The sequence below is a fragment of the Sinohyriopsis cumingii genome, chromosome 13 (assembly GCF_028554795.1).
Source record: "Sinohyriopsis cumingii isolate HCF-2022 chromosome 13, ASM2855479v2, whole genome shotgun sequence".
NCBI classification, from domain to species: Eukaryota; Metazoa; Mollusca; class Bivalvia; order Unionida; family Unionidae; genus Sinohyriopsis; species Sinohyriopsis cumingii.
The window spans coordinates 13,814,150-13,840,690 of NC_142973.1; the positions used below are offsets into that span (position 1 = coordinate 13,814,150).

The following is a 26,541-nucleotide window of genomic DNA, read 5'->3' on the forward strand; positions in this document are numbered from 1 at the left end:
AATTAAGTTGACTCTTTTGGCTAAGTACACTTTATACTTCAGCCCCGACTTTTCCTTGAAGGAGTTTTAAAAGAACTTGGAATGTTAATAATCTTTTTGAAAATGCTAAAAACATTTATGCTAGGAATGAAAGTAGCAGCAAAACATATTCTAGAAATGAAAAGGCCAGCAACTGGCTTAAAAGTGGTCATTTTTAGCAAAATGGACACAAATGTAATAAAAAGGATTGACATAATTTTAGAAGCAACTCGACTTCTCCAATATATATTTGCCTGAGGGAGTAAACTCGTTTCATATCATTTGAAAATATTTACTGCTTCAATGTACTTTTGAAACAACATCTCAATACTGTATATTCATTTCATACAACACAATATGAGAATGGCAGAAAAATCCACCTTAACAGAATTCTAAAACAGAAGAAACAAGAGTCCCTCAACAGGACTGATGCTCTACTGGCTGAAAGGAATTTCCGGGACTCTAGGCTAAGACTGTTTCTTCTTTTGAACTGTTGAGTGTTGAGACCATTGCTGATACTGTTGAAAGATAAGATTCTCACGATGGCCACCATAGCAGATAAATTGGATTTAATATCAACACCATTTTCGTTGATGGCCAACTAGATATAAGAAGTTTTTCAGTGAAAACCTCACGTTTATATGAAAATCTGTTTAGAAGAAATGGCAATAAAAATTTTGCAGCATGGTCACCATCGTGGCCATACTGGATGTCAGAGCAATACTATTTATATTTAGACAGCACAAGTCTTCTGGTGAAAAACCCATTTCAATACGACTTTCCATTTGCAAGTAGCAATAAGAAGATTTTCATGATAGCTGCTATAGTCTGAATATACCTTCCCATTTGTTTGTACCCCCCTAACGATTTAAAAGATGACAAGCACCAATGAGATGAAAGATGCACAGAATTTAGTCAGTTCATTTATTGATTTATAATATCAAACCCAATTATGCCCAGGTGGAACACTAACACCAGTATCGGCCGAGTGTTTCATTCCAAATGGAAGTTTTCAGTGTAAAAGACAACCTGTTCACCGGTCATTTCCAGATCCTGGACAAGTCCATTTTCAGTGAAGGGGTGTATTCACCACTACACATATATGAATGCAGAAGGCAAATACTATGCTGTTTACAATATTGGATCAAGCAAAGGAAAATAAAAATTACCAATTTGCCTTTCACGTTAATTTAACAAGTAGTGTAAATTCTATGTACAAGTGTGTCAAGGATATAACTGTAAAACTCTCATCATTATGGTAATTTACGGAATTATCTGGCAGTTACCAAACAGGATGAACGTCACAATGTTGTCTGAGGAAATCAACTTGCCCACAGTGTAAGCAAAATGGTGCCATTGTGAAAATTTTTTAAGCATGAAGGTGCAGAGAATGCCAGTGTTAGGACCACTCTCGTCACATTCAAGTTAGAAATTATAGATCAATGAATTAATTGGCATAGTTCTGTGCACTTTTTATCACAGTAAAGATTTCCATTATTGAAATCGGGGGGGGGGGGGGGGGGGGGGTACAAACAAACAGGCAGGTATAGTAGACTATAGAACCATATCATTTCTGTGGAAATTCCATGCTGATATGATTTAGAAGCAGTAGCTAACAAATTTGTCAAGATGGCTACCATAGCAGCCATACTGAAAGTCTGTTCAATACCATTTTTGTTCAGCATAGCCAGACATAAAATTCTTTTAGTGAAAAGTCATCTACTATTAGGAGTAGCAACAAGATTTTCATGATGGTCACAGTTGGCAGCCATACTGGATGTCAGACCAAGACCAATTTCATTTAGGCCTAACTAGAGCTGTGTGTGTGTGTGCGCGTGCGTGCATGTGTGTAAAATTTCAATGCAATCCTGCAAGTAAATACACCTCTCCCTCGATAACTCGCACACTATGAGGTCCACAAACATAGACCGCACTATAAGCAAGGCGCAAGTCACTGAGGGACCTCCAAAAATTGAAGAAAAAAAATCACTCTGACATCGAGAAAAACGTGGGGGTGGCATTAGGGAACTGGGCTGTTTAATGACTGAATCCTCATTTTACAATCATGTCAATAATATTTTTTAATAACGCACTTTTTCTAATGACGCTGTTCATTATTCAGTTTAAATAACATTTATTTTTCAAAATGTGAATATGAAAGATCGTTCCAACTCATCACTGCTTTTTATTTTCTTGATGAGTCTGGTTCCCAAAGTGGTGTTTAATAGTATCCTGACAAATCCTGAGTCCACAGAGCAGGGAACTAGACTAACTGTTAGTACACCACCAAACAAGATTCCTTTTTTCCAAATCATGCAACATTTATTTCGTGAGACAATCGTCTATGTCGAAACTCAATTTTTATAATGATTAATTAGTACAATATTGATGTCGTGATTTCACTGGAAGTATTAATGAAATTTCTTATCGTCCTTGAGGATATCTCTATGTGCCAGCTCAAGAATTCTCTGAAACCTGCTTGCTCACAATGGTCCGTATCTGTGAAATCAAGCTCTTTATTTTACGAAGTATTTATTTCGCTTGGCTGCCTTGTTATCTTTGATCACAGTTATGAAAGAGTCGATTAATTTAAGGTAGTTTATGTTACATACACAATAACATTTGTAACAGTGTTTGATTGATCAAATGAATTGAGTTCACCTGACATACGACTGGGCTAACTAGTTTTTATTTTGTAGGATTTTTTTGCCTTTTAGCTTATCTTTTATTCCACCTCCATTTTTTGATTCAAAAGACATAATTAATGTGATAATACAAAGGAGGCCATCTTTTAATTCAGTGCAACATAACAACAAATACTTCCACAAGTCAGTTATCAAAACACAGTCATTACTTAATTAGGTTCTCAGAGAAATGGTTGCAGACATAGCTGTTACAGTAGACTGATGCATTTTACATTTAATTACAGGAGGATATATTGCATTTATGATGATTACACTTAAAAGGCACTAAAGATAGTACTAGAATACAAATTTCAATTGATAAAAAATTATTTAATTTGTATTTATTTATTAAAGTACTGCCTCCACTCAGCCTGACATTTTCATTCATCAAAATTTCCTTACATATTGTTAATTGCAGTGTACTAGGAATGTCGCTTAGAAAGAAAATGTAAAAAATTGTATGACCTATTTTTAAATTTGATATTTCATAGCGTTGATTAAAATTTCCAGGTCCTATCTACTGTTTTCGACAATAAAACACGCAATGTATCAAACATTTTAAAACCAATTTTGATTGCGATATTCTTAAAGTTCAACAAATTGGGATCAATTTTTGGGGTATTTTCTGGTTTAAAAAATGGGATCCATGCCTGACCCCGCATTATAAGCGGGTTTGCGAGTTATCGAGGGAGTGGTGTATGGAATAGTATTAACAAAACTTGTGCCAAAAGGCAAATGTAGTATGGTTGGTAAATGGATGATGGACAGCAGGCCATTGCATTTGCTCTTACGTTCTATTACCAGTACAACTAAAAATTAAATTATACAGAGACATTAGTTAATGGTTCTGGTTCATGTCTGACTTAATGCAATGCAAATTCAAGCAGAAGCAAAGATAACAGAAAAGTGACTTGAAAAAAATTTAAAAACGTAATTTGTCATGAAACATCTGCAGAGGCAAATTATCTACATTTTATTCCTCATACAGCAAATTAAAATGCCACTTCAATAATATGTATGCATGGCCGCCTTAAAGTTAAAGTTGCAATTTTGAATTAAGAATGAAAACAATTAGTATCTTGTATCAGATGATTGGCAAAGTTTCACTTTCAGGTTCAAAATGAAGAAATAATGTGACAAATCAGCTGTATAAAAAGTAAAATGCAAACTATAATTTTGGAATAATAAAACCGACTGTACATGACAAACAGCCCTCACCCAAAAATTAAATCATAAGTGAAAACTTCTTATCAAAAAAGAAACTTGTTACCAATACTGACAAGAGACAAACCAGAAGGAAATTCTCGGAAACCATTTCCTTACAAACTGGTTTGCATTCTTAACAAAAGTAGTCATTAACATTAATTGTTCAGTGTAAACAAAAGCTATTAAATGCATAATGTAACTGAAATGAAAAGGGTTTATTTTTTGTAATAATTGTTAGGATGTCTTCTTTTTTTTTTCCTTCTCACAAAACTTGCTCCAATGTACAAAAGTACAAAATCTTTAAATGAACACATAATGTTACTTTTCAATACATGGTGATACATCAACACACACTACTGGAGCTGCAAATGATTAAACTGGGATTGTTCTTAATGATCTTATGTCCAAAAATAAGGAAACCAAAGTTTTAAAGAAAAACACCCCACCCTACTGGCAAATCTTGCTTCAAATGCACACTAGAGCTGGGAAGGTAAGAACTTCTTACATCAATAAGAATTGGACATCAAATACTGGTTTTATTTAAAGGTGCTGTTAGAAAAATTCCTGCTGCTTCAACAAAACTTAAGTTTTTTCATTGATTATTCAAAGCTTGCAAAAAAAGTTAACATCCACTGCAGTTATTGGCATCCATCACACGCTTAGGCCAGATTCATCATGCGGTCAGTGGAGAGGTGCGAGTCTGTTACTCTTGGACCATAGGGGCTGACTGCTGGTTGAAATTGGGTTTGCCAAATCCACCGCCTCTGCTGGTGTCAGGACCACCACGACTCCCGCCCCTGGGCCCTCCTCGCCCCACTGCACGCATGCCTGCAAATGAAAGCCAAAAAAAGCAACATAAATAAACAGAACATGCCACACAAGAAAACAGTGCACCAGAAAAACGCATAATTCTGAGTTCTGTGTAACTTAGACTTACATAATAACAAACTTATGTGTGGTTGCATAATGCGATTGAGATTAGCATATGTACACAAGCTGTTAACTGATTAATCTATCGTCATAATCTGGAAAGTTTAGGCCAAGTGCCAGATTTTTTAGCGGTATCATAAGACACAAAGGGATCAATATGGTCATGTTAAAAAACGACATTTCTTTGGTGGAGTCGAGATAAAAAGGAAAACCTAACTAAAAATTATTTTGGCAAAAGTATTTTTTGTATGGTCTTGTTCAATTGCTATTGTGTTGTTCAAGCTGTTTCAAGTTTAATGAAAAAATAATTCAGCTTCCCCTTGCTTGAGCTTACACTAATGGAATGAAACAATGGTTAACCATATTAAGCAGCATTTATGAGCAATAAATGTAAACAGAAACTATAAATCTAGACACGCTTCAGATGCTAATGAACATAAATACTGTTGATTCATTAAGGACATTGTCAAAGCAATAAGACAACAGTTGATCTTAGGATCTGATGGAAAATATGGCTTTATGTGAAATTTTTGTTTAGATCCAAGTCAATTTAATATGATTTTGTTTTTATCTTTTCATATCTGAAGTGTAGCAATCACTATATTTTGTGACAAATAATATTAAAAAGGGGGCATGTGGAAATTGAGCACTGGCTATCTATATATTAGTTTTTGTAAGTGTGAGTGAAATGGAGACCATGATATTGAAGGTGTAATGAACAAACAGCTTCAAGTTCAGAAGTCACTCGTACATGCAAATTAGGTCACAATGATCTGGTTTTGGTGTGGCTTAGTTACTTTGTCTTATGAGTAGGGGAAACAAGAGTCCAAGATACTGAAGGTGTATTAGCAGATAGGAAAAATACAGAAGTCACTCTAGCATGCAAATGAGACCAGTTACCTAGTTTTGGTATGGCTGATTACTCTGATGCATCCAAATACCAAGTTTCATAAATGCAGGTGAAACATGGTCTTAGAATTTGAGTGGTGACAAAATATTGAGAGGTAACGAACAAACAAATGAACGTAAATACAGATGGGCAAAATACCATAAGGGATATCAACCTTGTTGGTTAGGATATCTGCAGAATCCAGTCTCTCATCTGCAAAACATGCTATCACAAATCCCCATTGTGTATTTCAAAATATTTAAGCACACATTTTCAAAATTTAATCCAAACATTTTTTCTCCCCTGCTGTTGTAAAAAAAAAAATTATGGTCTTACCATCTGCTATTACAAGCCAGTCTAATAAAGAAAAAAAGGAAGACTGCTGTCATCCCTTGAAATACAACAGAATCAACTGGGTACATAAATATAAAGCCTTAAAAGACCAGTTGGAGATGCATGCCCATGTAAACTTGGTTTAAACACAAAGCTAGGAGTTTCTTAATGGATGGTGCACACATACATGCAGATTTTTCAACAAGCTCTTGACAAACAAGTTTTATGTGAGAAGCAACAGCATAACACTAGTCTGTTCAAAGATAAATACAAACTGACATTTACTTTTCTTTTTGAACTAATTATGTAATGCATTAAACTCCAAACTGCTATACCTTGATCTTCCCTATTATAATTCTAAAAGAATTACAAGTCAGTTACCTTCCAGTTTTCCTTTAAGTAGTAAAGAATGGCATGAAAAAGCATCTAGACACCTAATACAACTTATAATGTTACATTCCCTGAAATGTATTCCCAGTGCATGAATAAATTGGCAAAGTGCATGAGAACTGACCTAAAAATACCAAGCCGAATGTCTTGGGTATTAATGACCATGACCAAATTCGTGTGCGAAAACAACGATAAAATTGTAGCTTTTGACAACATTGGATTTCTAAATAGCACTGATGGAAATATTTAACATTTCTGTTTTCAAAAGCCAGATGACAAATTTGTTTTTGGTTTGATGGGTGTAAATAGTCTTTTTTTTTTTATACAATGAACAATACAAATCATTAAAACAAATGTACTGAATATTTATAAAATGATGCAATGTATTTACGAATTACTTTTGCACATGCATAGGCAAAGACTAGTCAGTAACACATTGTCTGCATGAAGATAAATCATTTATGTGAAGACAAGAACCAAAATAGTGTCATGTTAAATCATTTACGTGAAGAAAGAAACCAAGATAGGGCCAAGTTTTCTTTATAGTGTCCCAAATATGGCATCAAATACATGTTTGTCATCATATATGTGCAGATAGGACACACACCTCCACCACTGCCATGTGAGTTTCCTCCACGAGTATTCACCGCCCCTCCGCCACGCTTCTGGTAATTATTGTTGTTGTAACCACCACTGTTGTTGTAGCCCTGGTAGCCATCTTGGTGATAATAACCTCTCTGGTCTCCTTGGAATCCACCTGCAACACACAGGAAGGAAATGAAAAAAATAATTCCATAAAGTCTGGCCAGCTACGATTACAGTGTGAAACTGACTAAAATCAACCACATTCACATTCAACTTGCATTCTCATTTTCCATTCATTTTACTTTAAATTATGATCCCAACCAGATTTATTTCCTTTGTCAGAGGATAGACTTGCACAACAACACAAACTGGATGACCAAAAAATGACCTCACCAGTTTCAACTAGAAAAAATTACCTATTGGCAAAGCCCAAATTAGCCTCTTTATACAGGTGGCATCTGAATAGCACTTCAACTACCAAAACTTAGTTGCTGTGCAAATAACTTGCAACAAATACCATTATTATTACTGTGCAAATAACATGCAACAAATACCACTATTATTATTATTATTATGTTCTTCTTCTTCTTGCTGTTTTTACTGTTATTTTATCCATTGTTATGATCATATAAATTTGAAAGGTATATTCCTAAAATTTTCAGAGCTTTTTTAACATCATACTGAATGGAAATATTTCATGAAAACAGTTCTTAAAGCATGTTTCATGTAGTGCAATTCGCTCAAATGAATATGGAGACAGCTGACTCAGCTGCTTGAATTGACTGTCTTGGAAGTAAAACTTGAAAGTGTCAACCTGTGGTGACTGTGGCAACCATAATGGATATGATCAGATCAGCATGAATAAAACATTGGGTCAGAAAATGATGCCAGTACACGCGAGTGCATGTTATTTGTGCGAACTCGCGTACCTTTAAAGCAATGATACTCGTTCAGCAAATTACGTCAAAATCGCGGATATAAAACATGTGCTTTGCGTAATATGCAGATTTTTATTAAACTTTAAAAAGTGCATTTCACAATGTCATTCGCGCTGCCAGTAGCAGTCTCACAGTGCTTGATGCAACATCGAGATAGCTGGATACTTCGGTTCAACACAAATGGCTGTTAAATTAATTTGATTGGTTCACTGGTCTTGGAACAAGCATTTCATGGTAGTGTTTTAAACTTATTGTCATCATGGAAGTTTTACAAATGTTTGTTTCAAATAATGGCCAAACTGGAAACCAAGATGTCTGAATCACAACAGGGTTTGTCTTCAGACGAAGTTTTCAGTTGGCAAATACTGGCTGGTGATAGCTATGATGACAATGAATTTCATGTATATCGGTTTGTTGGACATTGGGAAAATGTCACTGGAAATACCAGTGTGTGATTTTGAGCCCAAAACTGATGCCGAGTTCAAGTCTGGTGTATGTGTTGGATGGATAATATGCCGGTTATATTTATTCAAGATACCCATGTCTGAACAAGCAGACTATGGGAATGCTGGACTTAAAACCCTAATACAGCATTATGGAAGAGAAAATAATCTGGAATAATAGGCAGCAAAGCACTGATTCAATGAGTGAATCTTTGGCAGAGTTCGTGTTAGTGAAGACTCAGAGGTCTCGGAAATGCTTAATCACGCGTATTTGGATGGCAATTTTTTTTAATTGGGGATGCAGAAAATGAACTTAGGGGAGAGTCCTCCGTATGCATGTAATAAGTGAGCGGCGAAATTCAAAGACTTGCCAGTCCTGCTTCAGCCACCTGCTTAGTGGAAAAATGTGTTGATCAATTAGCTGTGCTAATATTTACAATGACAGAATTTAGAGACTGAAAGTACCCCACTCCCATGTACACGTCACCATTATAACAGTACATCAAAAGAACATGCTGTAATAGCTGGGCGGCAAGATCAAGGGCTTTGACTGGCAGCTGGGTGGGAAAATCTAATGATATTTACAGTGCTTGAATTCAGAGGCAGAAAAACCCAGAGATTTACATGTGGTCACTTATAACAGTACATCAAATAAACAACTTGAGCTTTCATTATTGCGATCACTTCTGAGTGTAGCAGAATAAGCAGTGCACGTGACCTCAGAATCATGACATGCTGAGACTTAGACTTGAATTAGTATTTTGGGGTTTAATGGCAAACCGACGAAGATTGTAACGAGATTCAGGAGAGTGCTAAGTTGCTAGAACCGATAGTTTGGATGGGACAGTAGCCAAGTGTAAGAAAGTGTGTAATGCCTAGCTTAGTGCTATGAATAAGACCTTCCTTGGATTGACAAATTTCAGACTCACTCTGATGGACAAACAAAAGATATGTCAGTGTAATAAAGAATGTAGAAATTAAACTCAATGGCAACCAATAGTTCTTGTAATGTGCATAGTTTCTGGGAGGGGACTGCAGCGTTTGCTGGTGGGACTCCTATTTTTACCAAAATGTGAATCCTGGATCCTAGTTTTAAAATCCTAGTGAGACCTCTAGAAAACTTTTCTTTCTGGAACAGAGATATCCAAGAGAGAATACCCATGGGGCCATACCTGTGAGATGTTGAAAACTGCATAGCCATAAAGAACAGTAACTTGTTCAAGCTAGTTATGCATATGCGTTTAAGACAGCAGGCAATGAAAGGAGTTCTCAGCACAGAATAATATTCATACACAGAGGAGGAGGATCATATTAAATTTAGAAACAATTAACAGATTAATGATCATTGGAGAATCCCCATACAACATAATTACGTGTGTGTATATCTAGTCAGCAGAACCACTATGGCAACAAAAGAATAAGACGACATAAACTTTCATATCATGCAGATGTATTACCAAATTAACTACATGCTCTCTATGTACAAAAATTAAATGACATCAAACATAAGAGACTGACTGATCTGTGTAAACTCAAAGCAAGATTGATAAAAAAAATCTGTATGTGTTCGGTTCTTCCTATTTATATTTTGATCATGGTGGTATTTTCTGCAGACCTTCTGGCACTTATTATCAAGCCATCATTTGGTATTTGTATTACAAACTGGATTTCTATTATCTAGTACACAACATTTTGAAGCAGTGTCATTAACTAATGATGACACTGATGACAAAATACTTGACGTCATTCTGATATATGGACTTTTTTACTACACTACTAATCTGTTCATCCTGATTCTTTTTACCATCTCCTTTAGTTTTACTGATACCAGTACTTTTAATAAAATTATAACTTCTATTTTCTTGCAATCTAAATATTTGTAATCATGTATTATTGTCAAAAGGTAAAATGTGCTTAGTTTTGTTGTAAAATCAAATCTAAAACTATTAATTAGCATGGAACTAATGTAAAAAGTGGGTCAACTTCATGTGTGCAGAAATTATTGCCATATTACAGTGTTGTTAGAAACAGAATAGTCGTACAAGATGTATTCTGCAAAGTTGTAGAACCAGCACTCGTACTGTCACCACATATTCCATTTAAATAATAATATCATTATTTCTGCATACTCCTATCAGCATTTTCCCAGTGGTATTAATTTTCTGATCTGATGTCGTTTGTTTCTTGTGCAATTTTTACACATCAAGAATTCTCAAAGTATCGTTAAACAACAATGTAATCTGCACCAAACTGAGTTGTTTGAGAAGAAATTCATTTTTAACCCAAAAATCACCGAAGCTATGAATTCTGGCATTAAAGTCTCACATTAAATAACATTTGAAGTAGCCATGATAGTAATTTAGGATGCAAATGAACTAATTTCACCTTTGGTATATTCAAATCTTGAAATGATGGAGGAACATGGCTCCAAAATAAACACATCAATTTTAGAACCTGTTCAATGACTATGAATCAAGTATATAATCCGAGTCTTACTGAATTGTTAGAATTTTTTAAAATTCTTTTTGACAACATCGTAATTCGCTGTCAAATATGGAGTAAGCCTATGGTCTTTCTGCCATCCCAACCAAGACCCCACCACAACCACATGACTATGCCCAATGATATCACAGTAATAATCTCTATACAACTAGAGATGACATCTCTATGAGTATTTTAATTTCAGTAGAGCCTTAACAGAGTGGAACAGTAAGAAAGAGTGACAGATATTTAAGTGTTAGGGAGATATTTAACAATGGCTATTCCTCCCGATTCCAATCTCTCACTGGAGATTACACACACGCTAAACTTAAAAGTAAATTCTGAAATCCTGGCAGCATCCTTGCAGGGGAGATAACGTGACTATTTTAATTGATTTTATTGGTCTCTGGTTATCCCATGGTATTTCTTTTACCTGAACATTATCTTATAGTGTGTCCAGTCAGCATGGTTGAAAAAAGGCTTACAACCATCGAGTCACTGAAGGACTCACTACAGATATGAAAGAACGACAACCATACTATAAATCAGTTTTTTAAAAATAAGAGTATATATGGGTTTGACTGTCCCTGATTGGTTGATAATGAAAGTAAGATTTTAGTAAAACGAATCTTTTGAGAGACTGTCCTACTTGTAACAGAAAAAAGTGAGGGATATTGTTTTCATTAACATAATTTCCACCCCTATACAGTCCCCGAGTTTGGAGGACTCTTTACTGAATTCAGCACCCGAGTCTTAGGTGCAGTATTGAAAGCACACATTTCAAATTTGTGTGGGTCCAGAAAATGGTGCAGCTGTTATGGTTTTCCTTTCACAAAAGCCGTCATCATAGATGTGTCTATACTGATACAAATTTGATCATGAGCACTTGAAATTTTTTAAGTTACTGAATTTTAATATCATGGTGTTTGCAGAGGTTTACAGTGGGAACTGAAATAGTACAGCGAGTCATGAATTCTTGAGTTTTGTACAAAAACATGGAAACCAAGCAGAATACATCCAGAAATGTAGAGTTTTTCACTCTTGGATTTAGTCTCCCCGTTGCATATCACATTGATATGCATATTCACAGACAGTTAGCATGGTAGTAGGAAAAGTAAGTGACAAATTTAGATACATATCATAAACAAGACAAACAGTATGTGGGGGGACAAGATCATAAGAACAGGCTGGAATGGAGAAGTATATGAACAATATGAGTAGAAGTGTGCCTCTTTTTTATGTGTGCAACATTATTTTCTCTGATTCAGTAAGAAATTACATCAATGGGAAGACAATAAAGGGTGTACAGTTAAATAAACCAGTGTGAATTTAGTTACTTAAAAGATGTATGAAATCGATTTTAACCTTCTGGTTATATCTGTTCTGGTCTGTTTCTGTCCATCCTAGTGACAATGTCCACAGAATCAGTATGGTTGGAAAAATATTTGGCAGATTATAATTACTGGTATACACTGTACTTCTGCCTGAGAGATGTGAATAATTTTATTTCTTGGTTTGTTGATTCTGGTTGTTGCTCAATTCAAATGCATCACTGAAAAACACTGATGCATTCTCCTACTTTGTTACAAATATTTATTAGAGATGCATGTCTCCAGATATCGGTGAATATAGGTTGAATACGTTATAACAGTTCTAGTTGCAACAATGGACATTGTTGGAGAAACTTTCAGGGTAAACTTTTTGGCAGGGTGTGATGCACGATTGCTTAAGACTTCTCCATCTCATATGCTCACCATGAAAAATCCATTTGTACCAAGTGATGATGACTTTTTGGTAACTGTCAGAAAGGCATAATTGACAATGTTCAAAGGTCTGCAAAAATTACTTGTAAAAATTTATAAACTCACACAGCTGTGGCAAAAATGATAGACTAGTACCTTTGCTGCTGCTGCCACAGTGGATTAATTGGTTGATTTAGTTTGGTCAGGGTTTTTTTTGGGAAGGGGGTAGCAATATATTTAGGTGGAGGAAGAACCCTGAAAGACCACCAACCCAAATTGGTTGATCTGTGACAAAAACTCACTCTGAGAGATGTGCAAGTGATGTAAAAGCAAGCACCTTAGTACACTTGGGCACATGGAGCCTCTGTTGATTTAATGTTTATCTCCAACAGCCAAAGTCATTTTGACATGAGATCTCGGGTTTCGGTAGATCATTATGGCCTTTACACCATTTTCAGATGACGACTATATATGGCAGCCTGATTTACTGCTGAAGAAAATCCAAGTACTTTGGAGATGCCAAACACCACTTATGTAGAACCACTGACCTTCCACAAGTAACTGACAACATTATCATTTACACATTGGAGGCAAGTAATCACATGACAAGCATCTTGTATCACTGCCATGGAAGCCCCTCAGATCTGTATCACAAGACAAGCATCTTATACCACTCTGCCATAAAAGCCTCTCAGGCCATAGGTATAAGTCTCATATGAAAGACTAGAAGTGGAGATAGAACTGTGACAATTGGATTGAAAAGTGCAGAATGTTACTACTAGGCCTTCAGTGATGATGATGATGCTGTTGATAATACAGTTAACTGCAATGACATTGATTTTACAAGTACTCTGGAAAAAATGAATCCTTGACTTTCATCCATTTTCTAAAATCTAATGACATAAAAATGTTTGACTTGCTATATTTCTTTCGTTTTTTAAACTTTATATTAGTCTTGCAACAAGCATAAAAATAAGACATTGGTAACTGAAATATATGTTCTTTCAAGAAATGATATAGTGCAAAAGTAGGTAGAAATAATGCAACATCATTTCCACGGGCAATAGTGGTTTTTTAAATTACAAATTATGTATTATAAGTTTAACAAGACATTTATTGAAGAAAAAAACACAATGAATCATAGCATCTGACCACACATTTAAAGCAATACGTGATTTAACTATTATTCTAATCAAAAGCAGCATGCCTGAGAACAAAGAAAAAAGGCAAAACAGTGATCACTTTAGTAAACACAGTTTAGTAAGGATACAAGTTCATGATTTCTGTATTAGAATAGAAATATCTATTATAAAATCATGGATGTTAAATTAGTAGGTATAAAGGGACTGATCAATGACATACACAAATAATAAGCCACCATGAAAATTTGTGATTTCACAGTATCAGAGACATACATGGCTGACAGACAAACAAAAGGACAAAAGATTGATTATAATGAATGAATACAAATAAAAATATGCAGTAGATTATATGATCTATAAGAATTCAGTAGATTACCTCCAGCCAGATGTCATTTAAATCGCTTCTGTCCCCAGCCCAATATTAAAATCACTTCTACCGCCCAATAACCCATAGCCAGAAATTATGTTAAAAAAATATGCTTCTGTAGGGGGCAGTGTTTTTCGATTAAAGCAAAACTGATGTTGGATCATAATTTTTTTAAATTGCTTCTGTTGTGGGTTGGCTGAATTTAAAAGTGCCTTCCCCCTGGAGGGGTATATGTTTTACTGGAACAGCCCCAAGTCTTTAGTGAAAATCCCATGACAACATGATTTTATCTTAAGGAGTAGCAATAACACGATTTTCAACTGCCTATCAAGGTGACCATACTGGACATCTGATCAGTGCCATTTTCATTCAAGACCAACCAGACATTACAAAATGAGTTTTATTAAAAATTCCATGTTGATATAATTGTCCATTCAAGGGGAGTAGCAATAACAAATTTTCACGATGGTTTCTCTGAGCAGCACCATTTTAATGTAGAATCAACTAGACCTAAGGATAAAAAGATGTTAAGATTCATAGATATCCTCAAAGTAGTTTCGGATGAAAAGCCATAAGAACTAAAAATTATCCTCAAAAGAACATCAAATCACAATTTTGTTATATAACATTTACAATTTGCACCTTGTTATGCAATTATGGTCTATTTAGAATTGCACTTGAATGATATACATGTACTGATGGCACTTATTAGCACAGCAACACAAGTAGGCTATTTAGTGCTCAGACAACTTAATTCATGTGTCTTGCCTAAGGTCACATTTTGGCACCAAATGTACTTGCTTATAAGACGTGCAGTTGCAAACTACACAGACCCAGATCTGCTGGTGCATTATGTGCTGTCAGATCTAGCTCTGTGCAGTTTGTTAGGAGTAATCAGTAGAACACACAAGATAGACTCTTATCTACTGGCACACATTGCTATGGCAGATCTGTATCTGTGTTGTTTGCAATATGACCCGACTTAAAAGCCAGTAAATATGGTAGCTGATCTGGCTAGTCCAATTTTAGGATATAAACCTGCACCATTTTGGTCTCGACCATGGCTTGCTATCCATTCAACTACTGCATCTCCTTGTACATGCACTGAATAGAAATGGACTACTTAATGAGTCATACAATCAATAAATCTGCCTATTCAAGACCATAAACAACTGATCAGGCTTTCAATAAAGTTATCCTATTTTTTATTGCTATGAATATATATATTCCATCTTGAGAACAACTTTCCAAGTCATCACACATCTCTGCTATTTCTTACAATAACTAACTCCTTGTTAAAACTGGTGAGATCGTCTTGTTGGGTGTAAACTGTATTCAGCCTGGCTGAACAGTGCCAGTCCCAACAGATAAAACTGAGATGAAAGAAGCTAGCATTCTTCAAAGTATGCCACTCAGTAAGGTTGTGAAATATACAGCTTCAATTATCAGCACTTAGGGTCATTTCAAGTGTCATCAAAATTGATTAGAAACATAGCCCATAGAGTGGTAACAATTTTGGCCGATCAAATGCAAGATAGCCTTTATAATATGTATGGATCTTAGTCCTAAGTGAACTCAACCAAGACCCTAACAATATATTCCAAGTCTGAGCTACAGCTGGATCAAAATTTGGCCTCCAAAATTGGTAATAACTTTGGTCAATCATATGCTAGACTATCTAATTCATGTGCATGAATCTTGCTCATTACTTGTCTGTGATTGTGATGATTAATCTGATGGAAATCCCATGTGATAATCAGCAAATGCTAACAAACAGATCCTGGATGCCAGGCCATACCATAAGCTCACCTGACCTTGAAGTCAGGTTTTCTTGTCCAGAACTAGTTTGAAAATGAATCAAAATATGTGTTACATGGAATGTTGACTCTTGCCTGTGACAGATAATAGTTGGTATTGTGCCAATCATGTCTATGACAATCAAGCTAAAAACTAAATTAAAACTTAGACATACTGTAGTTGACAATGATATTGTCATTGATGTAAAAGTAATGTCTTGCCAACCACGGGCTAGACATTATTCACAAAATCCATTCTATGGGATAGAAAAATTGACATGCCAGTAGCCTGGAAAACTTACAATTTAGCTTTGCAACCAAATATCTATGAAGTCAAAGCACGTATGGACTATCAGCTTTTACTGACTGTTGTTTCAAACAAGTATGTTTGTCATGATACAAAATCAATAAAATGGGCTCTGCATAAAATGGCAAGTAAAACATCAAATTTCCATGTATTCTGCATGAACTCTAACTATAAATTCTGAATTAATTATATTGGAATTGGCATATAGCTTATTTACATGGACACCCTGGCATTTTGGAATTGGCATATAGCTCTTTTACATGGACACACTGGAATTTTGGAATTGGCATATAGCTCTTTTACATGGCCACCGTAGCATTTTGGAATTGGCATATATCTATTTTACATGGCCACCCTGGCATTTTGGAATTGGCATATAGCTCTTTTACATGGCCACCCTAGCATTTTGGAATTGGCATATATCTATTTTACATGGCCACCCTGGCAATTTGGCTGTGCAACCAGATTATGTTTGTCCAGTGGCCAACCATGCTTCTGGATTCTAAAAGCAGATACTTGATATATATCACAAAAGTAAAGCATGGAAATTTTGCACCTTTTACATGGTTTAAAGATAATGTGTGGATGGACTTGCATAAAAACATGTGAAGACAACATACTTCCTCCCCTTCCTCTACTGCCTCCTCTTGGCCTGGAGAAGCCATTAGTCATTGCGCTATTTCCTCCACTACCTCCTCCACGCCCACTACCACCACCCCTTCCACCACGATAACCGCTCCGACTTCTCTGTGATTGTTGATGGAAGCCACCACTGTTAAAACCAGCATCTAAAACAGATATATGATTTCATAATGCAGTTTCCTTGGTGCAAGTCAATCATGATCATTTTAAAATGTCAGTGCCAAAGGGAATTGATGATGGACAAATCTGGCACTTGCATTAGTGCAGTGTTTCCCTTTATGCACATTTGTGCATCAGGGGTGCACACATGAGAAAATTGATGCACACATTTTGTTGTCATGCATTTTGACACAAAGGATTTGCATAATGCAATCAGGATTTATTTAATATCCAATACAATGGATGAGGGATGGCACTGTGTATACTTCGAGCATAGGCATAGTCTGGTTCCCTGCTTCGTCTGCTCCCTGCATTGCACTCCACTATTCATATAGCAGAGTGCAATGCAGGGAGCATACGAAACGAAGCCAGACTAGAATAGGCAATGTTATGATGGAGTAGCTTCCCCATATCTCGCAAGCTTTCACGCGATTTACATCCAGCTCAGCAAGAAGTCATCCAGATGTTTAACGTCAATGCTTGTTACACTAGAAAGTGATCTCCAGATTAAAACAGCATGCACTAAGAATCATTAGCCAAGAAAGTGAAAGAAGCAAAACACAAGAGTAACAGTGGAACTAACTTAATGAAAAATGGAGAAAATAATTCCCTTGATTGGAATATGGCACATCCATTGGGACTTCTGATTGCGTAGACTGCAAAAGTGAATAATCCTTTCGTGACAGGGTTTAAGAATTTTAAAAATCTGCCCTTCTTCACCACAAGATACATGGAAAACATATTATCACCCAAGACATTCTTTCACAACAAAAAAAATCAGTAGTTTTGCAGAAACAAATGCATTATTTATATTACAACGTCAGGGGATCATTGCAGATTTTATTGGTTTTTAACTTTGCTGCAATAAAAAATAGATCAAAAATTTCAACTTATTAAAAAGATGATAATCATTAGCCTCTTGGATAAATGTGTTCTTGGACTAAGTACAACGAAACCAAATATAGTACAAATTTTATGACAGGCAGTAAATTAACTGCCATTTGTTTATAAAGATTTAGTTGGCTTTTTGTATTGACTTATATGTAATGTGTTGGTCTATAATACTGCTACAAATAGATTATAAGGAGACTATTAAAAGTAGGACTTTAAACTAAAAGGAAAATGAAGTAATAAAATTATTCTTGGGATGGACAGTGCATTTGTTTGTTAATTGTGCATGTTGGTTTATTTGTATTTTTAGAGAGAGAGGAAGTAGGTTGGGCAAGTTGCAATATCCTATTTCAAGAAGAAAAAGTACTGGTTAGATGAAAATTTGTCACTACATTTTTGACCCTCACATTTTTTATTTGACCCCCAATTCTGACACCAAGGGTTTTTTTAACCCTCAATTTTACACCCCTGGGGGATACACTGCATTAGTGTCAGAACTTCTTAGTCTGTACTCTATTGCAATCTGAGTTTCCAATCATAATAATGATGTGGAATTCCTCTAGCATATGCACTCCAACACTGTTGATATTTTAAAGGTTAGTATAACAAGTAAGATAACGAGTTTATCTGTCCTAATCATCCAATGTAGATTTCCATTTTTTAATACTTCATATGTACCACTTCAAGTACCTGAAGTTAGTAATTTTCATACTTCAAATGTACCTGTCAGTAATTTTCATACTTTAAATGTACCTGTCAGTAATTTTCATACTTTAAATGTACCTTTTAAGGCATGTAAAGACAGTCATTTACACAATATATGTACAAGTACTTCAAGTCAGTAATTTTCACTTTATATGTACCATTCAATATTTTTCATACTTTATATGTACCAGTCAGTATTTTTCATATATATATATATATATATATATATATATATATATATATATATATATATATATATATATATATATATATATATATATCAAGTACTTAATGCCAGTCATTTTTAAGGACCCTGTTGCATTTCTCTTTACTGACTCTTAACAAAATTCATGTAATACAATTTGGGATATATGAAATGGAAGTGAACATCTTAGTTCACTAGTCTTCTGAAAGCTTTCTGTATCTTTGCCAAAGGAAGGTTACTAAGACTGGAGTCCCTCACAAGGTGTAAGAAACTCTACTAGCTACAAATATTGATGCAAGAAACCACAAAATACTTTTGTTTTGGTTTCGTTTTTGTAAGTGCTGAATATAAAAATCCTCTATAATATTGTTGAGATCACAATATTTGGAGAAAAATCTCTGATTACCAGATCACCCGTAGCAACTCATGGAGATGACCAATAGTGAAAAAGGAGCACAATCTACTAAAACTAGCACAAAAACATTGATTTGTTGTCATCACCATATGTGAAATATATCATCAAACTGAAGTCTAACATGGTTCATCCATGAAACTCGAACAGTTATAACAGGGACAAAATCAGCCATAAACTATATACCATTGACCCTGACCATGAAGATAGGACCCTAAATGTGGAAAGCAACAAATCTTCAAGACTATACAAGTTATTGAGCAATGGGGAATTTTTTATATACTAAAACCCAAAATCTAGGCCTGTGACCTTGACCCTGAAGATAGGCCCCCTAATTTGGTACATGTAAATTAATGTGTTGCATCCTTTAATTACAAAGGCCTTAGTGCTAAATAATAGAAGGAAATGAAGAAAAACTTAAAATACTGACCAATAATCATGATGCTGAAGGTTGTCCTTTAATGTAGAACAGGACACACCTTCTAATGGTAATGTGCAAATATCATCTCTAAAGAGTTTTAAAGTTAGAGTGTAGAAAAGAAAAGTTTAGGTAAACGCAAAATAGACATTTGACCTTGACCTTGAAGACAGGACCACTAATGCAGACCTGCCAACCCTAACAAGACCGTCTCAATAAATCAGACAATATTTTTCCTTACGTCAGACTGATTTTCAGCAGGGCATAAAATAGCATGAACTGATATTGTCAATTTGAGAACATGCATACAAAAAGGTCAGGAGTGTAACTGGAGATAGATGCAACAATGGTCAACATGTTCAACTAAAAAGATTGTAAAATACACATAGACCTAAATTACTTCCAGTACAGTTTCACAAACTGCAATTCCAAATGATATGGAGTTCAATGGCTTCTTGTATCTTAATTTTTTCTCAATTTCATGTTGCAAAACCAATAATCTCTCCCACCACGAGACATGCTCTAATCAACACATAATGTCCTTCTTGCTTCCACATGCTAAAAAATTACGAATACTCTTTTTTTATTATCTTTTGTGCAGACAGTTTATACTTTTTAAATTCTATTGTCCTTTTAGTTTAGAATATGTATTGTTTGCATGAAGCCCATTCTAGAAAATTATATCAACAACAGCTTGGTCATATATAGACATTTTGTATTAAGAAATAAGCGCAGTTTAAAGCATCTTATAAAGTTAGTCTGGTTCCCTGACCAGCTCCATTGATTCTAATATGAAATCTGTATCCAAATAAAACACAGACAAGCTTGTATCTGGATTTTACTGCAACTATCATATTTTCATAAATGTTGCTATTATTCCGTAAGTCCAAATTTTAAGATTCCTTAGGTCCGTATTTTAAGGGTAATTTTGCTAAGACTTATGGCCAATGTAGTACACAATACATTTTCTTATAATTGATATTATATGCAACATTTTCCTTTACCTTTATTAGTGCTGAGACCAACACATTTTTAATCTGACCCCCAGTTCTGACACCAAGGATTTTTTAAAATACTGAATCTACTCTCCACCCAGTAACTTGTGGCACTAAGGGACTTTTGGTTCTCAATCTTGCACCCATAGAGTAATCAATGTATAGGTATGCAAGTCTCATTCCTTAAGCTCCCAAAGCTCTTACATTTTAGACCAGAATAAATTTGATTTCATTTTGGTGTTATACATCACAGTAATCCTAATATTGTAGCATCAACAATTTTTCTAGTTTTTGTCACTGTCCTAACCACAAATTTAAATCCCTGATAAATTAACCACATGTGACAACGACCTGATCAGCCCTACTCCCCCCATTTGTTTTTCCTGTTTTAAAGTCATGAAGGCCATTTACTTCCTCTAAATCTAGAATACAAGACTGATAACCCCAAAAATACCAGCCAGAGTTACAACTCAAACCATGCTGAGCACCACTCCTTGGAAAGACTCATAAGATATATCCACAAGAATTCTAAATACTGACAGCACCACCAATCTGTGATGCTGGCAAAGCTGTGAAAAGCAATTACTTAAATCTCTGTGAATGAATGTTCTAAAGATGAATTTATCCAGTTTTATTACTGTTCACATTACTGTGTTCAAGAAAAAGGGGAGAAAAAAAAGTACCATAAACAGGACATTTTACACCAACCATATCGCAAACATGATTGCTTTTATGTAAAACTCTCTTCCATTTGTCACATAGCTAACACTAAAAGACACAGTACTTAATTAACTTAAAAAATTATGCTAGTGACAGTGACCTTGACCCTAAAATCAACAATTTCTTACATGATTCAAATGCATGCTTGCCAAAAATGCAAGCTGCTATGAACTTTCCACTAATGATATGGCATATAAGTGAACATTCTTGATGTCTTTGTGACTCCAACTTGACTGTTTGAATCAGAAATCAATAGGTGTCTTCTGCATCTCAACTGCAAACATATGGTCAAGATCAGACATGATTTTGGTCTTCCATAAAAAACCTGAATTTTTTTAAGGGGGATATGAGGGTCCTCCCCCAACGGGGTCTCGAGGGACTGCACCCCCGATCCATGGGTCCAGGTGGCATTAGTCCACTGACCAAAAATGTATTTTACACTCATAAAAAACTGCTCCTGGTGCAACTTATGATCATTAAATAAACCAAAATGATCATTTGAAAAACTAATAAACATACCAAAAATGTTCAACTTGACTTCAATAATTTCACAATATTTATAGTCACATGAATTTGTTCTCCAATACTATTGATGCTTAAGTTTTTTCATGTGCCTGTCAGTGTTCACGTCATAATTAAGTCACAATAATTTCTCAAATTTTGCAACAAATTCATTATACTTCTCTCTTTTCATAACAAATCTGTAAAATAAACACTCAAGTACATCAACTATATACAAATAATCCCAAACAGTCACTCGTCTTTTTCTCCAATGGACACAGCCTGTTGATATGTCAGTCGAGGTCTTTTTGTGGCTTTGGCAAAGATTTCTTCAGCTTTCCTTTTTGTCACCACTGACTTTTTTAGCTCAATGTGCAATTGTTTCTTTTCCTTCTCAATGAGAGCCTTTTTCCTTTCAAGCTGGTGCTTGTATTGGTGACATGCAGTGCACATATTCTGACAGAGGTCTACATCTGTTCTCTCATGCAAGAAATCTTTCTTCTTATAGTAATTAATTGCACTTTTTCCAGATGCCTTCTGATCTTCAATTTTTCGTATGCTGCTTCTTTTGTAGGTGCTGTTCCAAACTCTTCCAACCGCGATTACTGTAGAACAGAGGTCACAAAATGCCAGTCCTCTAGCGTTCCATTTTCTTATAAACTGACCAACTAAATTTCCGTTAACTTTTCGCTCCAGCCATTCCCATACGTTTTTTAAACCTTTATCTAAACTTTTCGTGTCATGGTCTCTCTCAATAACTCGGGATGCCATGTTTTGCAAGCATGCTTCTTCTTTCCATTACCATCAGTTTCCATTACATGAAGATTCATTGGACAAATTAAAACCTTTGACCAATCAGAATACTCATCACGACAGTCATGTGCTAACTAATACATGGAACGAATAATTTACAAGGGTCGTTGCGGAATGGGAGTAGACAAACATTGGACTATATCAAGAAAAATCTGATTAAAGTCAGGAGAAAAGCAGAATTCCACTTTAAAACAGAAAAATCATGTCTGCAAGATAATATACACAGAAGTGGAATAATTTTGCAGAACCCATTTTGTTCTACATCTGTGACCTTGACCTTTAACAATATTGTCCCCAAAGGAAATATTTTTCTCGTCTTAAAAGCAAGCCATCCACAAGTCATACCATTTAGATACTGTCAGGGCAAGAAGTTAATTTTTTTTATCAGATGTAGCAAAATGTTTATAGCTGTTACATTTTCCAATAAAAACTGCTATTTACTAGCATTTCAAAAATGTAAATAGTCAAATGCATGCTTGCAATCAATTTCAAACCCAAGTTTGATCAAAGTATCTGGGATACAAGTTACTGCATGAAAACAGTTTTCCTTTTTTCAGACCCATGACCATGAGCATGGAGTCCAACTTACAAGTTTTATTTTCTTCCCTAAATTCAAGCATAAAGTTTGGTAACAGTAAATGGTGGAGGAAACTTTGTTTCTGTGTAGAAACAAAACTGGGAAGATTAACAAATGGGCAGACACATATCAACAAAATAGGACACAATTCACCTTTGTATAAAAGAAAGAAAGAAAAACATGATAAGTTACCTTGAAAACCTGTTTGATTTATGTCTGTAGAAATTTGGATATCTGACTTCTGTGACTCGCTATCCCCAGAGCTGGAGTTCTGGTAGATAAGAGATTGAAATTCACCTGCATTGGGATTCATTGTGAATGGTTTTTTCTCTCCCTGGGACTGCTGCTGGTTTTCCTGCAATACAAACAACATCAGTATACCATACAAACAAAACAACATAAACCAGATATAATGTAATGTAATAACCATACACTGAACTTAAACCATACAAACAAAACAATGTAGACCAGATATAATGTAATGTAATAACCATACACTGAATTTAAACCATACAAACAAAACAATGTCGACCAGATATAATGTAATGTAATAACCATACATTAAACTTAAACCATACAAACAAAACAACATAGACCAGATATAATGTAATGTAATAACCATACACTGAACTTAAACCATACAAACAAAACAATGTAGACCAGATATAATGTAATGTAATAACCATACACTGAACTTCAACCATACAAGACTTACATCTAGAAATTTCTTTGCATGCCTCATAAAAAAAGGTTAAAAAAAATCAATTCAGACAGTAAGAACACAAAATGATCAGAATAATCTGTTTTGAATGTGTCATCAATTTGTAGCAAGCACTTACACCAGCCAGCATGTTCTTGAATAATGAGAAAATAATCTAAACACATTCCCAATACCACTACCAACACAAGTGAAACTGATATGGTACATCATATCAAATTTCTATCCTGTACATGGTCATTTTAGACACAGTGGCAAATCTTTCATCAGTTTTCTCATCAAATCTCACATCAAATTTCTATCCCATTCATGGTCATTCTAAATACAGTAGCAAATCTTTCATCAAGTTTTCTCATCCTGTATGTCGTCATTCTAGATACAGTGGCAAATATTTCATCAAGTTTTCTCATCAAACTTTCACACAAGATACTATTCATTACTATTATAAGCAGATTTAAAAGCCAAGTCGAATGAAGAGACCAGTCACCGAGTCTAATCAATAATTTAAAATTATGGGGTGGGGGAATTCTGCATTCCAGTTTAAAAAGGGATGGTATTTTCTGAATACAGGATGTATTTAATTAAATAATAAATGTAGGGTTTAAGGATGCACCATTTTCATGCATTTTTGGGTACTATTTTTTTTTTATTTGCATGAATTCCACAATCATGCATTGCATAATAGACCATGCAAGTCATAAACTTGCACAAACTGGAGTATCAATCACAAAACATTCAAAATGGCCAACAGAACTGCCATATTTAATTTAATATCAGCAACGGTACAAGTTAGGACCAAATTAAACTTAAAATGAATGCATTTGTTACATTATACTACCAACTTGCAGTAATTAACAGGAATGGCAATACAAACATTAAAGGTGTTAACCAATGCTGCCATAACGAAGGTGCAATTAGATCTTGCAAGGAACCATGTTCATTGCGAAATTCAACACACCAGCCCTACAAGCAAGTTGCAATTAAAAACTATTCACCAGGATAAGTGATCGGCATTAATTCTTCAAAAACTGCTGGATTCTGGGACAGCAATTATTTTAAAATTCATTGTAAAGGAAACAGAACTCTGCACTTAAAATTGAGTAGGAAGTAAAAGGAAGATGATGACAATGGATGTGGAGGCATTCCCTCCCATCTGCTGAGGTGGTCTAGTCACCCCCTGTCCCTGACCAGTGTCATTACTATTGTAACTCATCAAAGGGAATTGTTATGGTTGATTTATTTGTTCTACTAATCACTTAGCCTTGTCAGTGAGAGGTTTATATACCCCTTTGTTGCCTGTTCCAACCAAAAGGCAACCATCTGTTGGAAACCAATCAGACAGATCCCCAAACCACCGAGAGCCTGATGAGTCAATACAAGAGTGCATTAGCACTCCTGTCCAGCTCTTCTACACTTACAGACCTGCCAGCCCTTACGAGGCCGTCTCAGTAAGGCAGTCGATTTTTTTCTGTAAGATTGACTAGTTTTCAGTAAGGGTGTAATAAACTATCAATAACTGATATTGTAAAGCTGGAAAATGTAATTAAAGTTCAACACATCGACGATAAACTTTATGTTCAACTGAAAAGTTTGTAATGTACGCATAGACTTTATTTACCTCTAGTTCACTTGCACAAACTCTAGTTCCAAACCCTATGCAGCTCAATGACTTGTTGCTATCTTTCAACTTGACATAATTCTTGGAAATTCTTTTCCATTTCACATGATGATGGCAATCATATCTCCTGCCATGAGACATACTCAAATTGGCACATAATATCTAATAAACCCAATTTTGTCCTTTCCAGCTTTTATTCACAAGAATCTGAATACTCCTTTTTATTCTTCTGTGTTGATTATTAACACTTTTCTAGAAGCTTATTTTCCCTTTCATCTTAAACATGCATCGCTTTCTGGACGCCATTTTTAAAAATTATATAATCAACAGTCTGATCATGCAGACACTTCACATGAACAAATAGGTGCAGTTCAAAGCATCTGGGTGCTGTTGTACAGTTAGTCTGGTTACCTGGCTAATTTTACTAATTCTAAGATGAAACCCAGATCTGAATAAAAGACATAAACCAATTATCCGATTTTTCGGCAGCAACAATTTTTTGGTAGTTTTTGCTAGTATGCCGTCTGTATTTTAAGGGTAATTTTTGTAAGGCTTAGGGCAAATCGTAAGAGTTGGCAGGTCTGCACATACAGTTGTTAGAAGAAATGAGATCACATCCAAAAAACAATTTATTTTGAAGATCTTTGTGTAAATGAGATTCCAGGCATTTTAACTTAAACAAGTTAATGGAAACTTTACATTATGAGATCAGAACCATACAGCTATTTTATACCAAAATGGCCACAGAAGGCAACAATTCCAACTTTGACCAACTACACCAACAAAGATGATACATGGAAAAATAGTTTCAAAATTCTAATTTTGGTCATTTTTGGAAAATAGTTACATGGAATTTCGCTTGCCCAACAATCATATTTAGCTGTCTAGGCTACTGAATTGTTGTCTTCTAGACTAT

At 35.1% G+C, this 26,541-nt stretch overlaps 1 protein-coding gene across 1 annotated transcript in view; it reads right to left on the bottom strand.

Moving 5' to 3' along the window:
• Positions 1 to 4,424: 4,424 nt before the first annotated feature.
• The window catches only part of LOC149784958 (uncharacterized), a 51,619-nt gene continuing 29,502 nt past the window's right edge, over positions 4,425 to 26,541 (bottom strand). Inside the window, exons 7-10 of the mRNA XM_089978612.1 lie at positions 23,482 to 23,644; positions 16,872 to 17,039; positions 7,058 to 7,207; positions 4,425 to 4,736 (exon numbers count right to left, since the gene is read on the bottom strand). Coding sequence (XP_089834738.1) covers positions 4,612 to 4,736; positions 7,058 to 7,207; positions 16,872 to 17,039; positions 23,482 to 23,644 — 606 coding nt within the window. The 3' untranslated portion in view covers positions 4,425 to 4,611. The remainder of the gene's footprint in view (positions 4,737 to 7,057; positions 7,208 to 16,871; positions 17,040 to 23,481; positions 23,645 to 26,541) is intronic.